Source organism: Pseudophryne corroboree, chromosome 6 (genome assembly GCF_028390025.1).
Source record: "Pseudophryne corroboree isolate aPseCor3 chromosome 6, aPseCor3.hap2, whole genome shotgun sequence".
Lineage (NCBI taxonomy): Eukaryota > Metazoa > Chordata > Amphibia > Anura > Myobatrachidae > Pseudophryne > Pseudophryne corroboree.
Genome location: NC_086449.1, coordinates 461,370,840 through 461,388,407, shown reverse-complemented (window position 1 = coordinate 461,388,407; position 17,568 = coordinate 461,370,840). Strand labels below are relative to the sequence as shown.

Below are 17,568 nucleotides of genomic sequence, written 5' to 3'. Positions count from 1 at the left end.
TTCTATATAAGGAGCCACGCATCGCCGCCATTTTTCACTTGTGCATTGGAAATGATAGTGAGAGGACGTGGCTGGCGTCCTCTCACTTTGTTTCAGGGGGCTGCAGTGCAAATATCTTTATTCTGGGGACCAGCAGTATTATAGGAGGAGTACAGTGCAGAGTTTTGCTGACCAGTGACCACCAGTATTATATGTTGTCTGACTGAAAAACGCTCCATATCTGTGCTCAGTGTGCTGCATATATCTGTGCTCACACTGCTTTATTGTGGGGACTGGGGACCAGCAGTATTACAGTATATAGGAGGAGTACAGTGCAGAGTTTTGCTGACCAGTGATCACCAGTATACGTTGTCTGCCTGAAAAACGCTCCATACCTGTGCTCAGTGTGCTGCATATATCTGTGCTCACACTGCTTTATTGTGGGGACTGGGGGCCAGCAGTATTACATAGGAGGAGTACAGTGCAGAGTTTTGCTGACCAGTGACCACCAGTATTATACATTCTCTGCCTGAAAAACGCTCCATATCTGTGCTCAGTGTGCTGCATATATCTGTGCTCACACTGCTTTATTGTGGGGACTGGGGACCAGCAGTATTATATAGCAGGAGTACAGTACAGAGTTTTGCTGACCAGTGACCACCAGTATTATACGTTCTCTGACTGAAAAACGCACCATATCTCTGCTGCATTGTAGTATATAGTAGGAGTACAGTGCATAATTTTGCTGACCACCAGTATATAATATATAGGAGTACAGTACAGAAGGCCACTGCTCTACCTACCTCTATGTCGTCAAGTATACTAACCATCCATACCTGTGGTGCATTTCAGTTTTGCACAGTTTGCTGACCACCAGTATATAATATATAGCAGTATGGTACAGTAGGCCACTGCTCTACCTACCTCTGTTTCGTCAAGTATACTATCCATCCATACCTGTGGTGCATTTCAGTTTTGCACAGCTTGCTGACCACCAGTATATAATATATAGCAGTACGGTACAGTAGGCCACTGCTCTACCTACCTCTGTGTCGTCAAGCATACTATCCATCCATATCTGTGGTGCAAATCAGTTTTGCACAGTTTGCTGACCACCAGTATATAATATATAGCAGTACGGTACAGTAGGCCACTGCTCTACCTACCTCTGTGTCGTCAAGTATACTATCCATCCATACCTGTGGTGCATTTCAGTTTTGCACAGTTTGCTGACCACCACTATATAATATATAGCAGTACGGTACAGTAGGCCACTGCTCTACCTACCTCTGTGTCGTCAAGTATACTATCCATCCATACCTGTGGTGCATTTCAGTTGTGCGCAGTATATATAGTCGAAGGCCATTGCTATTGATACTGGCATATAATTCCACACATTAAAAAATGGAGAACAAAAATGGGGAGGGTAAAATAGGGAAAGATCAAGATCCACTTCCACCTCGTGCTGAAGCTGCTGCCACTAGTCATGGCCGAGACGATGAAATGCCATCAACGTCGTCTGCCAAGGCCGATGCCCAATGTCATAGTAGAGAGCATGTAAAATCAAAAAAACAAAAGTTCAGTAAAATGACCCAAAAATCAAAATTAAAAGCATTTGAGGAGAAGCGTAAACTTGCCAATATGCCATTTATGACACGGAGTGGCAAAGAACGGCTGAGGCCCTGGCCTATGTTCATGGCTAGTGGTTCAGCTTCACATGAAGATGGAAGCACTCATCCTCTCGCTAGAAAAATGAAAAGACTTAAGCTGGCAAAAGCACAGCAAAGAACTGTGCATTTTTCTAAATCACAAATCCCCAAGGAGAGTCCAATTGTGTCGGCTGCGATGCCTGACCTTCCCAACACTGGACGGGAAGAGGTGGCACCTTCCACCATTTGCACGCCCCCTGCAAGTGCTGGAAGGAGCACCCGCAGTCCAGTTCTTGATAGTCAAATTGAAGATGTCACTGTTGAAGTACACCAGGATGAGGATATGGGTGTTGCTGGCGCTGAGGAGGAAATTGACAAGGAGGATTCTGATGGTGAGGTGGTTTGTTTAAGTCAGGCACCCGGGGAGACACCTGTTGTTCGTGGGACGAATATGGCCATTGACATGCCTGGTCAAATTACAAAAAAAATCAGCTCTTCGGTGTGGAATTATTTTAACACAAATGTGGACAACAGGTGTCAAGCCGTGTGTTGCCTTTGTCAAGCTGTAATAAGTAGGGGTAAGGACGTTAACCTCCTCGGAACATCCTCCCTTATACGTCACCTGCAGCGCATTCATCATAAGTCAGTGACAAGTTCAAAAACTTTGGATGACAGCGGAAGTAGTCCACTGACCACTAAATCCCTTCCTCTTGTAACCAAGGTCCTGCAAACCACACCACCAACTCCCTCAGTGTCAATTTCCTCCTTACCCAGGAAAGCCAATAGTCCTGCAGGCCATGTCACTGGCAAGTCTGACTAGTCCTCTCCTGCCAGGGATTCCTCAGATGAATCCTTGAGTGTAACGCCTACTGCTGCTGGCGCTGCTGTTGTTGCTGCTGGGAGTCGATCGTCATCCCAGAGGGGAAGTCGGAAGACCACTTGTACTACTTCCAGTAGGCAATTGACTGTCCAACAGTCCTTTGCGAGGAAGATGAAATATCACAGCAGTCATCCTGCTGCAAAGCAGATAACTCAGGCCTTGGCAGCCTGGGCGGTGAGAAACGTGTTTCCGTTATCCACCCTAAATTCACAGGCAACTACAGACTTGATTGAGGTACTGTGTCCCCGGTACCAAATACCATCTAGGTTCCATTTCTCTAGGGAGGCGATACCGAAAATGTACACAGACGTCAGAAAAAGAGTCACCAGTGTCCTAAAAAATGCAGTTGTACCCAATGTCCACTTAACCACGGACATGTGGACAAGTGGAGCAGGGCAGACTCAGGACTATATGACTGTGACAACCCACTGGGTAGATGTATTGCCTCCCGCAGCAAGAACAGTAGCGGCGGCACCAGTAGCAGCATCTCGCAAATGCCAACTCATTCCTAGGCAGGCTACGCTTTGTATCACCGCTTTCCAGAAAAGGCACACAGCTGACAACCTCTTACGGAAACTGAGGAACATCATCGCAGAATGGCTTACCCCAAATGGACTCTCCTGGGGATTTGTGACATCGGACAACGCCAGCAATATTGTGCGTGCATTACATCTGGGCAAATTCCAGCACGTCCCATGTTTTGCATATACATTGAATTTGGTGGTGCAGAATTATTTAAAAAACAACAGGGGCGTGCAAGAGATACTGTCGGTGGCCCGAAGAATTGCAGGCCACTTTCGGCATTCAGCCACCACGTGCCGAAGACTGGAGCACCAGCAAACAGTGCTGAACCTGCCCTGACATCATCTGAAGCAAGAGGTGGTAACGAGGTAGAATTCAACCCTCTATATGCTTCAGAGGATGGAGGAGCAGCAAAAGGCCATTCAAGCCTATACATCTGCCTACGATATAGGCAAAGGAGGGGGAATGCACCTGACTCAAGTGCAGTGGAGAATGATTTCAATGTTGTGCAAGGTTCTGCAACCCTTTGAACTTGCCACACGTGAAGTCAGTTCAGACACTGCCAGCCTGAGTCAGGTCATTCCCCTCATCAGGCTTTTGCAGAAGAAGCTGGAGACATTGAAGGAGGAGCTAAAACAGAGCGATTCCGCTAGGCATGTGGGACTTGTGGATGGAGCCCTTAATTTGCTTAACCAGGATTCACGGGTGTTCAATCTGTTGAAATCAGAGCACTACATTTTGGCCACCGTGCTCGATCCTAGATTTAAAATCTACGTTGTATCTCTCTTTCCGGCAGACACAAGTCTGCAGAGGTTCAAAGACCTGCTGGTGAGAAAATGTTCAAGTCAAGCGGAACGTGACCCGTCAACAGCTGCTCCTTCACATTCTCCCGCAACTGGGGGTGCGAGGAAAAGGCTAATAACTCCGAGCCCACCCGCTGGCGGTGATGCAGGGCAGTCTGGAGCGAGTGCTGACATCTGGTCCGGACTGAAGGACCTGCCAACGATTACTGACATGTCGTCTACTGTCACTGCATATTATTCTCTCACCATTGAAAGAATGGTGGAGGATTATATGAGTGACCGCATCCAAGTAGGCACGTCAGACAGTCTGTACGGATACTGGCAGGAAAAAGAGGCAATTTGGAGGCCCTTGCAGAAACTGGCTTTATTTTACCTAAGTTGCCCCCCCTCCAGTGTGTACTCCGAAAGAGTGTTTAGTGCAAGAGTGTTTAGTGCAGCCGCTCACCTTGTCAGCAATCTGCGTACGAGGTTACTTCCAGAAAATGTGGAGAAGATGATGTTCATCAAAATGAATTATAATCAATTCCTCCGTGGAGACATTTACCAGCAATTGCCTCCAGAAAGTACACAGGTACGTGAGATGGTGGATTCCAGTGGGGACGAATTAATAATCTGTGAGGAGGGGGATGTACACAGTGAAAGGGGTGAAGAATTGGACGATGAGGAGGAGGTGGACATCTTGCCTTTGTAGAGCCAGTTTGTGCAAGGAGAGATTGATTGCTTCTTTTTTGGTGGGGGCCCAAACCAACCAGTCATTTCAGTCACAGTAGTGTGGCAGACCCTGTCGCTGAAATGATGGGTTTGTTAAAGTGTGCATGTCCTGTTTATACAACATAAGGGTGGGTGGGAGGGCCCAAGGACAATTCCATCTTGCACCTCTTTTTTATTTCATTTTTCTTTGCATCATGTGCTGTTTGGGGACTATTTTTTTGAAGTGCCATCCTGCCTGACACTGCAGTGCCACTCCTAGATGGGCCAGGTGTTTGTGTCGGCCACTTGTGTCGCTTAGCTTAGTCATCCAGCGATCACAGTGCACCTTTTTTTTTCTTTGCATCATGTGCTGTTTGGGGACTATTTTTTAAATCGACCATCCTGTCTGACACTGCAGTGCCACTCCTAGATGGGCCAGGTGTTTGTGTCGGCCACTTGAGTCGCTTAGCTTAGTCATCCAACGACCTCGGTGCAAATTTTAGGACTAAAAATAATATTGTGAGGTGTGAGGTTTTCAGAATAGACTGGAAATGATTGGAAATTATGGTTATTGAGGTTAATAATACTATGGGATCAAAATGACCCCCAAATTCTATGATTTAAGTTGTTTTTGAGGGTTTTTTGTGAAAAACACCCGAATCCGACAAAACATTTTCAGGGAGGTTTTGCCAAAACGCGTCCGAATCCAAAACACGGCCGCGGAACCGAATCCAAAACCAAAACACAAAACCCGAGAAATGTCCGGTGCACATCACTAATTTTTCTTAGTCAAACACAGAAATTTAATAAGAATAATATTTTCCAGAATAGTGTTTTTTGATGGCATGTGGTTTAGTGTTTGTCAGCCATGTTTGCTGTGTATGCCCACAGCCAAACACTCCCGAACATGAAGTCTTCACAAAGCAGTTAGGTCCATGCATGCTTCTATGTGTGTACAGTGTTAATGAAAGTGTGAAAAATGTAAGAAAAACAAACTATGACCCCCTCCCCTTCCCCACCTCCCACTTCAGTACCACTTATTTCTAAAAAAAAAAATGACTTCTCGGTTTATCTAAAGGTTTATCATAGTGGGTATACAGCATTTATATTGTAACAAGCGACCTTCCATCAGACAAGACGCTGACACAGTTGTATGAAAGAAATGCAGACTATTTACTTCCACAGCAAGTTTCAATGGGTACCTTAATTAGGAACCAGTTCACAAACAGCATGTACACAATCTCAGGCTCCCTGTCTCTAACCCACTGGCCCGCCCTCTATCACCTGGCCACTTGTTGGCATCAGAAGCCCTGAGCCCTTGCCCTAATGAGCTTTATAAAAGTATGGCACAGGTGTGCCTGATTGCTGGGAGCGCTTGCTCCAATACCTGGACCGGACCTGCATGGATGGGATCTCATGTATGAAATTGCAGGGTATTTCTGTGTATCAACAGCAATACAATAATATCATTTCCAACTGCCAGATAATCTTTGACACAACATTAAGAGACAACCTGCTATGTCCCAACACCTCCCTGGGCTTCCTCTTGGTCAAGCCCTAAACCCAGGTCACCTTATCCCAGGGCACCTGTACTGTTGTGCCCTGTCCTGCAAACACCCGGGCTGGCATCCAGACTGGACTGCCACAATATATATGTATATACTGTTAAACACCAAAAATTACCACTAACCTTAAATAAGGTTCTCTTGATGTACTTACCTGAATCGATTAATAATATTTTGTATACTTTTTTAGCATTAGCATTCCAATGTAATATTATTTGCATGTGTATTTTTTAATGTTTACATAGTTGTGGTTCTGACAATGAACATCTGTTCTCTGGTGTTATCAGCATGGGTCGATGCACCTGCGCACAGTGGACATCTCTGGGAGTGCATGGTGATGGAGAGCACGTAAAAGTTACTGTTACTGTTGTTTAAATCTGATGATAATACATTGAAATATTGATTCATTCCTATTTTAAATTGTTCCTTCCCAGAGTGCTGCCACCCAAGATATTGTTAAATTTATCTAAAGATGTGTACACACGGTGAGATTTCTCCTTTCGATTTTGACTATATAGTCAAAATCACAAAGAAAGTTAGTGGGAATTGCAAGGTGTTAGGCAGCTTACGATATGATTTGATTCTGATGCGCACTCCTACGGGGTCAGTATCGCAAAACAAGATAGACTGTGCAGGCAAGTCAGACTTGACTATTTAGTGTACTATCTAGTACAAAGTATTATCAAAATTGGCACTTAGTCAAAATACATAGACAAAATTGAAAGTACAGATAGTCAAAATCTGTGCTATCTGGGCTCTGGGGGAGTTCAAAGGAAATCGCATAGTCAAAAATTGGGCAAAGTAAGGATCTCACCGTGTCTATGCACCTTTTGATTTACTGTACTGGATTACTAATGTAGAATTTGCACTTCTTGCTTTGGGCACTATGCTTTTCTTTGAAAAAGCAATAACCTTTTGTGGAAAGCACTAAATTTACCATTTGGTTTTGTACAGTAGAAGGACATGTGAATTAGTCCATTAAGAAAGTATTAGTGACGAATATTCAATGAGCTACTTACTGTTTGTTTCAAGACTTTCACAGATTTCTGTTTTTACTTCACCATTAGGTCTGTCATTTCCTTTTAGGATCAGCTTGCTTTGCATGGTGGCAGCCGTCACAACAGCCTTGAAACTTCTCTTTCTTTTTTGAACATTTTGCTCCGGATGGAAAATGATAATGTAAACCTTGGGCATGTAAAGCATTCCCAAAGACACAGATGCACTTAAACTCATGGATACTGTCAGAGTAGTTGTCTGGATGTACATCTGTAAAATTATAAACAGAACAATAAATTATTTTAATGAATAATTATAAAGTAGTATCATTTAATTAACTGATAGTAACATTTTGCATGTACTGTAAATATAACATCCCTTTAAATTGAATCGTCCTGAAATTAGTTACATGATTGAACTTATGAAACGGATGATAACTGCACCCTTGTACAAAAGATTTTCTCCTAACAAGTTATATTTTTTAACACTGTCATTTTCAGGTTTCTCAGTTTACAAAGAAAATTGCTTAATTTTACTCTTAACTCAGATCATTGATGATGCAACATTACACAAAGAATTCACATCATTCCCTGAGTCATTAGATCTTACAATCTAAATTTCCTAAGTGCAAAAACATGTTAGGGTACACCTTAGTCAGCAGCCTATAAATCTACACCTACTTTTTTGAGAGTGAGAGGAAATGACAACCCCTGAGTAAACCCATGCAAACACATGGAGAACATACAAACTCCGCAAATGTAGGGTCCTGGTCAGGAATCTAACTCATGACCCAGGATTGCTAAATGAGACAGCATTGCTTAATATGTGCCAGAGTACTACCCCCATATGCTTCTTTTAATATGAATTATTATTGATTAGGTGTGCAGGATGTAAGACTAAGGTCACAGGTATGTGTGCTTTGTAAAGGTTTAAATGAATGAGACTTCTGAGGAGTAAATAAAGTAAACAAATAGTCCATTAAACTGAATAAAAACATCACTAGGACATCATAATATCTTACAAGGTTTGCACAAATACAAAAAAGTTAAAGAAAAATGCTCAAGACTGGTAAAATGTACCTCTTAGAAATAATATGTTAACCAACTATATTTGCTTTGCAATAAATATTAAGAATAGCAGCGTTAGACACTTACATTTGTTTAAGATGTTAGCAAAAACTGTTATAAGTCATTTTAATTTGGCCTCCAAACTGTAATTTATAATGACTTCATGCTGATTTAACTGCCTTGTATACGGTACTCTGATATGTTCTGCCTTAGCAAAATAGATCTTGATAAAATATATTGTTCAAGTTTTGAATATAGGACTTAATTCGGAGCTGTACATAAATTTGATATTTACTTACATCTGCAATGTTTGCATACTGTATCTGTGCATGTCAACCCCATTTTCTGGGTGTGCCAAGGCCAGTGGCTGCTCTTTGGATGCAGCTTCACTGGCTCCGGCAGCATGGTTTTCAAGCCAAAATGTATAACCCATGAACAATTATCAAAGTGGTTATTGCAAGTTATTGGTACTTTATTATCAGTAATGAGCCACATATACATAGATTGTGAAAATTTCCAATAGAGCTGCTCAAACTATCTGAGCGAGTTCCATTTTATATGCTAAAATTTTAAAATGTGCCTAATGTTTTCATGTTAGTATCATAGAAAATTGCAAATATTAAACAGGTTCAATCACATTGCAGCCATTGCAAATATTTTAGAAATTGAGTGTTCAAGTAAGTTCTCACACATTCAAATTGAAAACAATTAAGGTTCTTTTTATTAAGAAATAAATGAAATCAATAATTCTCATATGTTCATTCCTCATTATTTGTAAAGTTCTTGTAGACCAGAGCTGGCCAAACCAGTCCTCGAGATCTACCAACAGTTCACATTTTCCAGCCCACCTAGCTAGTGCACATGTGTAGTCATTAATAATTAATGTGCTGCATTCATTCCTAACTGACAATTCTACAGGTCTCCAGGAGGCCTTGAAAACATGAACTGTTGGTAGATCTCGAGGACCGGTTTGGCCAGCCCTGTTGTAGACCATGTATTGAAAACCAAAAAAAAATTAAATAGTGTTTAAATATGAATGCGAACTGTGAACTTTAAATGTGAATGTGCAACGTGAACAAAAAGAAACTGCAGCAAACCTCAAATGGATATGGCAAATGCAAGCCATAAATTCAAAAGCCATAGTTTTTATTAGGGATGTGCACTTGAAATTTTTCGGGTTTTGTGTTTTGGTTTTGGGTTCGGTTCCGCGGCCGTGTTTTGGGTTCGACCGCGTTTTGGCAAAACCTCACCGAATTTTTTTTGTCGGATTCGGGTGTGTTTTGGATTCAGGTGTTTTTTTCAAAAAACCCTAAAAAAACGCTTAAATCATAGAATTTGGGGGTCATTTTGATCCCAAAGTATTATTAACCTCAAAAACCATAATTTCCACTCATTTTCAGTCTATTCTGAATACCTCACACCTCACAATATTATTTTTAGTCCTAAAATTTGCACCGAGGTTGCTGGATGACTAAGCTAAGCGACCCTAGTGGCCGACACAAACACCTGGCCCATCTAGGAGTGGCACTGCAGTGTCACGCAGGATGGCCCTTCCAAAAAACACTCCCCAAACAGCACATGACGCAAAGAAGAAAAAAAGAGGCGCAATGAGGTAGCTGTGTGAGTAAGCTAAGCGACCCTAGTGGCCGACACAAACACCTTGCCCATCTAGGAGTGGCACTGCAGTGTCACGCAGGATGGCCCTTCCAAAAAACACTCCCCAAACAGCACATGACGCAAAGAAGAAAAAAATAGGCGCAATGAGGTAGCTGTGTGAGTAAGATAAGCGACCCTAGTGGCCGACACAAACACCTGGCCCATCTAGGAGTGGCACTGCAGTGTCACGCAGGATGGCCCTTCCAAAAAACACTCCCCAAACAGCACATGACGCAAAGAAGAAAAAAAGAGGCGCAATGAGGTAGCTGTGTGAGTAAGATAAGCGACCCTAGTGGCCGACACAAACACCTGGCCCATCTAGGAGTGGCACTGCAGTGTCACGCAGGATGGCCCTTCCAAAAAACATTCCCCAAACAGCACATGACGCAAAGAAGAAAAAAAGAGGCGCAATGAGGTAGCTGTGTGAGTAAGATAAGCGACCCTAGTGGCCGACACAAACACCTGGCCCATCTAGGAGTGGCACTGCAGTGTCACGCAGGATGTCCCTTCCAAAAAACCCTCCCCAAACAGCACATGACGCAAAGAAAAAAAGAGGCGCAATGAGGTAGCTGTGTGAGTAAGATAAGCGACCCTAGTGGCCGACACAAACACCGGGCCCATCTAGGAGTGGCACTGCAGTGTCACGCAGGATGGCCCTTCCAAAAAATACTCCCCAAACAGCACATGACGCAAAGAAAAATTAAAGAAAAAAGAGGTGCAAGATGGAATTGTCCTTGGGCCCTCCCACCCACCCTTATGTTGTATAAACAGGACATGCACACTTTAACCAACCCATCATTTCAGTGACAGGGTCTGCCACACGACTGTGACTGAAATGACGGGTTGGTTTGGACCCCCACCGAAAAAGAAGCAATTAATCTCTCCTTGCACAAACTGGCTCTACAGAGGCAAGATGTCCACCTCATCATCATCCTCCAATATATCACCGTGTACATCCCGCTCCTCACAGATTATCAATTCGTCCCCACTGGAATCCACCATCTCAGCTCCCTGTGTACTTTGTGGAGGCAATTGCTGCTGGTCAATGTCTCCACGGAGGAATTGATTATAATTCATTTAATGAACATCATCTTCTCCACATTTTCTGGAAGTAACCTCGTACGCAGATTGCTGACAAGGTGAGCGGCGGCACTAAACACTCTTTCGGAGTACACACTTGTGGGAGGGCAACTTAGGTAGAATAAAGCCAGTTTGTGCAAGGGCCTCCAAATTGCCTCTTTTTCCTGCCAGTATAAGTACGGACTGTCTGACGTGCCTACTTGGATGCGGTCACTCATATAATCCTCCACCATTCTTTCAATGGTGAGAGAATCATATGCAGTGACAGTAGACGACATGTCTTTAATCGTTGTCAGGTCCTTCAGTCTGGACCAGATGTCAGCATCAGCAGTCGCTCCAGACTGCCCTGCATCACCGCCAGCGGGTGGGCTCGGAATTCTGAGCCTTTTCCTCGCACCCCCAGTTGCGGGAGAATGTGAAGGAGGAGATGTTGACAGGTCGCGTTCCGCTTGACTTGACAATTTTGTCACCAGCAGGTCTTTGAACCCCAGCAGACTTGTGTCTGCCGGAAAGAGAGATCCAAGGTAGGTTTTAAATCTAGGATCGAGCACGGTGGCCAAAATGTAGTGCTCTGATTTCAACAGATTGACCACCCGTGAATCCTTGTTAAGCGAATTAAGGGCTCCATCCACAAGTCCCACATGCCTAGCGGAATCACTCCCTTTTAGCTCCTCCTTCAATGCCTCCAGCTTCTTCTGCAAAAGCCTGATGAGGGGAATGACCTGACTCAGGCTGGCAGTGTCTGAACTGACTTCACGTGTGGCAAGTTCAAAAGGTTGCAGAACCTTGCACAACGTTGAAATCATTCTCCACTGCGCTTGAGACAGGTACATTCCACCTCCTATATCGTGCTCAATTGTATAGGCTTGAATGGCCTTTTGCTGCTCCTCCAACCTCTGAAGCATATAGAGGGTTGAATTCCACCTCGTTACCACTTCTTGCTTCAGATGATGGCAGGGCAGGTTCAGGCGTTTTTGGTGGTGCTCCAGTCTTCTGTACGTGGTGCCTGTACGCCGAAAGTGTCCCGCAATTCTTCTGGCCACCGACAGCATCTCTTGCACGCCCCTGTCGTTTTTTAAAAAATTCTGCACCACCAAATTCAAGGTATGTGCAAAACATGGGACGTGCTGGAATTTGCCCATATTTAATGCACACACAATATTGCTGGCGTTGTCCGATGCCACAAATCCACTGGTGAGTCCAATTGGGGTAAGCCATTCCGCGATGATCTTCCTCAGTTGCCGTAAGAGGTTTTCAGCTGTGTGCGTATTCTGGAAACCGGTGATACAAAGCGTAGCCTGCCTAGGAAAGAGTTGGCATTTGCGAGATGCTGCTACTGGTGCCGCCGCTGCTGTTCTTGCGGCGGGAGTCCATACATCTACCCAGGGGGCTGTCACAGTCATATAGTCCTGACCCTGCCCTGCTCCACTTGTCCACATGTCCGGGGTTAAGTGGACATTGGGTACAACTGCATTTTTTAGGACACTGGTGAGTCTTTTTCTGACGTCCGTGTACATTCTCGGTATCGCCTGCCTAGAGAAGTGGAACCTAGATGGTATTTGGTAACGGGGGCACACTACCTCAAGAAATTTTCTAGTTCCCTGTGAACTAACGGCGGATACCGGACGCACGTCTAACACCAACATAGTTGTCAAGGCCTCAGTTATCCGCTTTGCAACAGGATGACTGCTGTGATATTTCATCTTCCTCGCAAAGGACTGTTGGACAGTCAATTGCTTGGTGGAAGTAGTAAAAGTGGGCTTACGACTTCCCCTCTGGGATGACCATCGACTCCCAGCAGCAACAACAGCAGCGCCAGCAGCAGTAGGCGTTACACGCAAGGATGCATCGGAGGAATCCCAGGCAGGAGAGGACTCGTCAAAATTGCCAGTGACATGGCTTGCAGGACTATTGGCATTCCTGGGGAAGGAGGAAATTGACACTGAGGGAGTTGGTGGGGTGGTTTGCGTGAGCTTGGTTACAATAGGAAGGGATTTACTGGTCAGTGGACTGCTTCCGCTGTCGCCCAAAGTTTTTGAACTTGTCACTGACTTATTATGAATGCGCTGCAGGTGACGTATAAGGGAGGATGTTCCGAGGTGGTTAACGTCCTTACCCCTACTTATTACAGCTTGACAAAGGCAACACACGGCTTGACAAATGTTGTCCGCATTTCTGGTGAAATACTTCCACACCGAAGAGCTGATTTTTTTGGTATTTTCACCAGGCATGTCAACGGCCCTATTCCTCCCACAGACAACAGGTGTCTCCCCGGGTGCCTGACTTAAACAAACCACCTCACCATCAGAATCCTCCTTGTCAATTTCCTCCCCAGCGCCAGCAACACCCATATCCTCCTCATCCTGGTGTACTTCAACACTGACATCTTCAATCTGACTATCAGGAACTGGACTGCGGGTGCTCCTTCCAGCACTTGCAGGGGGCGTGCAAATGGTGGAAGGCGTATGCTCTTCACGTCCAGTGTTGGGAAGGTCAGGCATCGCAACCGACACAATTGGACTCTCCTTGTGGATTTGGGATTTCGAAGAACGCACAGTTCTTTGCGGTGCTTTTGCCAGCTTGAGTCTTTTCAGTTTTCTAGCGAGAGGCTGAGTGCTTCCATCCTCATGTGAAGCTGAACCACTAGCCATGAACATAGGCCAGGGCCTCAGCCGTTCCTTGCCACTCCGTGTGGTAAATGGCATATTGGCAAGTTTACGCTTCTCCTCCGACAATTTTATTTTAGATTTTGGAGTCCTTTTTTTACTGATATTTGGTGTTTTGGATTTTACATGCTCTGTACTATGACATTGGGCATCGGCCTTGGCAGACGACGTTGCTGGCATTTCATCGTCTCGGCCATGACTAGTGGCAGCAGCTTCAGCACGAGGTGGAAGTGGATCTTGATCTTTCCCTAATTTTGGAACCTCAACATTTTTGTTCTCCATATTTTAATAGGCACAACTAAAAGACACAGAGGTAGCTACAGCCGTGGACTACCGTACTGTGTCTGCTGCTAATATAGACTGGATGATAATGAGATGAAATCAATATATATTATATCACACTAGTACTGCAGCCGGACAGGTAGATATATTTATTATGTAATGACTGATGACAGACCTGCTGGACACTGTCAGCTCAGCAGCACCGCAGACTGCTACAGTAAGCTACTATAGTAGTATGTATAAAGAAGAAAGAAAAAAAAAACCACGGGTAGGTGGTATACAATTATGGATGGACGAGCGACTGCCGACACAGAGGTAGCTACAGCCGTGGACTACCGTACTGTGTCTGCTGCTAATATAGACTGGATGATAATGAGATGAAATCAATATATATTATATCACACTAGTACTGCAGCCGGACAGGTAGATATATTTATTATGTAATGACTGATGACGGACCTGCTGGACACTGTCAGCTCAGCAGCACCGCAGACTGCTACAGTAAGCTACTATAGTAGTATGTATAAAGAAGAAAGAAAAAAAAAACCACGGGTAGGTGGTATACAATTATGGATGGACGAGCGACTGCCGACACAGAGGTAGCTACAGCCGTGGACTACCGTACTGTGTCTGCTGCTAATATAGACTGGATGATAATGAGATGAAATCAATATATATTATATCACACTAGTACTGCAGCCGGACAGGTAGATATATTTATTATGTAATGACTGATAACGGACCTGCTGGACACTGTCAGCTCAGCAGCACTGCAGACTGCTACAGTAAGCTACTATAGTAGTATGTATAAAGAAGAAAGAAAAAAAAAACCACGGGTAGGTGGTATACAATTATGGATAGACGAGCGACTGCCGACACAGAGGTAGCTACAGCCGTGGACTACCGTACTGTGTCTGCTGCTAATATAGACTGGATGATAATGAGATGAAATCAATATATATATATATAATATCACTAGTACTGCAGCCGGACAGGTAGATATATTTATTATGTAATGACTGATGACGGACCTGCTGGACACTGTCAGCTCAGCAGCACCGCAGACTGCTACAGTAAGCTACTATAGTAGTATGTATAAAGAAGAAAGAAAAAAAAAAACCACGGGTAGGTGGTATACAATTATGGATGGACGAGCGACTGCCGACACAGAGGTAGCTACAGCCGTGGACTACCGTACTGTGTCTGCTGCTAATATAGACTGGATGATAATGAGATGAAATCAATATATATATATATAATATCACTAGTACTGCAGCCGGACAGGTATATATATTTATTATGTAATGACTGATGACGGACCTGCTGGACACTGTCAGCTCAGCAGCACCGCAGACTGCTACAGTAAGCTACTATAGTAGTATGTATAAAGAAGAAAGAAAAAAAAAAAACACGGGTAGGTGGTATACAATTATGGATGGACGAGCGACTGCCGACACAGAGGTAGCTACAGCCGTGGACTACCGTACTGTGTCTGCTGCTAATATAGACTGGATGATAATGAGATGAAATCAATATATATATATATATATATAATATCACTAGTACTGCAGCCGGACAGGTATATATATTTATTATGTAATGACTGATGACGGACCTGCTGGACACTGTCAGCTCAGCAGCACCGCAGACTGCTACAGTAAGCTACTATAGTAGTATGTATAAAGAAGAAAGAAAAAAAAAAAACCACGGGTAGGTGGTATACAATATATATATATATTATATACAATTATATATATATATATATATATATATATATTAAACTCACTGGTGGTGATTATTAAACTGGTGGTCAGGTCACTGGTCACACTATCAGCAACTTGCAAGTAGTACTCCTAAGCAGACAATCACAATATATATTATACTGGTGGTCAGAGTGGTCACAATGGCAGTGTGGCACTCTGGCAGCAAAAGTGTGCACTGTACGTTATATGTACTCCTGAGTCCTGCTCTCAGACTCTAACTGCTCCCCACTGTCAGTGTCTCCCCCACAAGTCAGATAATACAGTCACACTATCTATCACTTCAGCAAGTAACTACTAGTACTCCTCCTAATGCTCCCCAAAATTACTACTGTGTCTCTCTCTACTGTCTCACTCTCTTCTCTATAAACGGAGAGGACGCCAGCCACGTCCTCTCCCTATGAATCTCAATGCACGTGTGAAAATGGCGGCGACGCGCGGCTCCTTTTATAGAATCCGAGTCTCGCGATAGAATCCGAGCCTCGCGAGAATCCGACAGCGGGATGATGACGTTTGGGCGCGCTCGGGTTAACCGAGCAAGGCGGGAAGATCCGAGTCGCTCGGCCCCGTGTAAAAAAAACTGAAGTTCGGGCGGGTTCGGATTCCGAGGAACCGAACCCGCTCATCCCTAGTTTTTATCAGGGTCTATAATTTATGTGTAATTAGGGTCATTAATCATATTTAGGGCCATCAAACCACAGACATTTTTACACATTTTAAAGCATTTTTATTTATCAGGTCAATCCATTGCTCAAAATACGAAATGTATCCCATGAATGAGGCAGAGAGTCACTTTGTCAATGTACAGTACAATCATTGCATCAAGCTCAATTCAGGCTCAATAGTAATCTGATATGCCAGCCTTGTTTAATTTATACTAATCCAAAATATATCTTATAGTGTCAGAGAGATTTGATGTTGTCTTACAGCAATGCTGAAATTATAAGAGACAATGTAAGTCATAACTGGCTTCTAGCTGATTGTAATTAAGTAAGGCAATACTTATATTAAAATCAGACAAGGAAAAGCAGGTGACAAGTTCTCATCTCTGACTCTACTACTGTACATGCAATCCATTTAAAAGACAACTGCTTTTACTTACTGTATTTTAGTTAACCATTTCAAATAAGCACAAAACAAAAATAGAATCTTAATGAATAGTGGGCGTGAAATGAGGAGGTATAGATCACCACAAATATAAAATACAGTACATAAAGATGTTAAAAAATGTTAACAGACAATATTAAACATACAGGTATATTTTGTATATTAGTAAATATACTCATTAAGTACACTAAAACTAGGTCTAAAAATGAAAAATAAAAATAAGGAGCAATAGAATAAGAGTGGTTCAGAGTCCACCCCCAGAACCGCACGGGGCAAGTCCGAGTCCAACCTGGCAGAGAAATATGAGGAGTTTAAACATTTCTAGATAAGAAGATATAGTTATTGTGCCCAATAGCACTATTTATTTAAAAAAAAGTAGTCCACATTAGTGAGGCCCTTAGGATAGCCATGCACTACACTAACTATACAAACTTAAGCTAATGTTAAGAAATTAAAAATGTGATGTCTACTACTGTATATTTATCTATGTGTAAAGACACACCTGAAATGAAAGTATTCATACTCGGCATAGGAACTTTACCAGATCCCAATGTGAGCAGGAGGTTTTTTTAGCAGGGGATTCTTGGAGCAGAGGACGACCATATGGAAATTTGATACTAAAGGCATGGTGTAAATGTAAGTACCTAAAAAATAGTGGTCTGGAATATTTAATTCTGTCTGAATGAACAAAAAGGACTTAAAAGCACTGTCCATATATAACCGGCCTATAGAGAGTATTTTCTACTTACTGTAGACTATCCTGGGCCACAATAGTCCAAGCTCAAGGCACCAAAACTTGTACTGACCAAGTTACAGGTTTTAGTTGCCTGAGTTAGAATAAAAAGGCCATGACCAGACTTACACCC

General features: G+C 43.4%; 1 protein-coding gene across 1 annotated transcript in view; it reads right to left on the bottom strand.

Annotated features, from left to right (window-relative positions):
- Nucleotides 1-17,568, bottom strand: part of GRM8 (glutamate metabotropic receptor 8) — a 1,527,000-nt gene that overhangs the window by 67,223 nt on the left and 1,442,209 nt on the right. Inside the window, exon 10 of the mRNA XM_063927164.1 lies at nt 7,108-7,354. Coding sequence (XP_063783234.1) covers nt 7,108-7,354 — 247 coding nt within the window. The remainder of the gene's footprint in view (nt 1-7,107; nt 7,355-17,568) is intronic.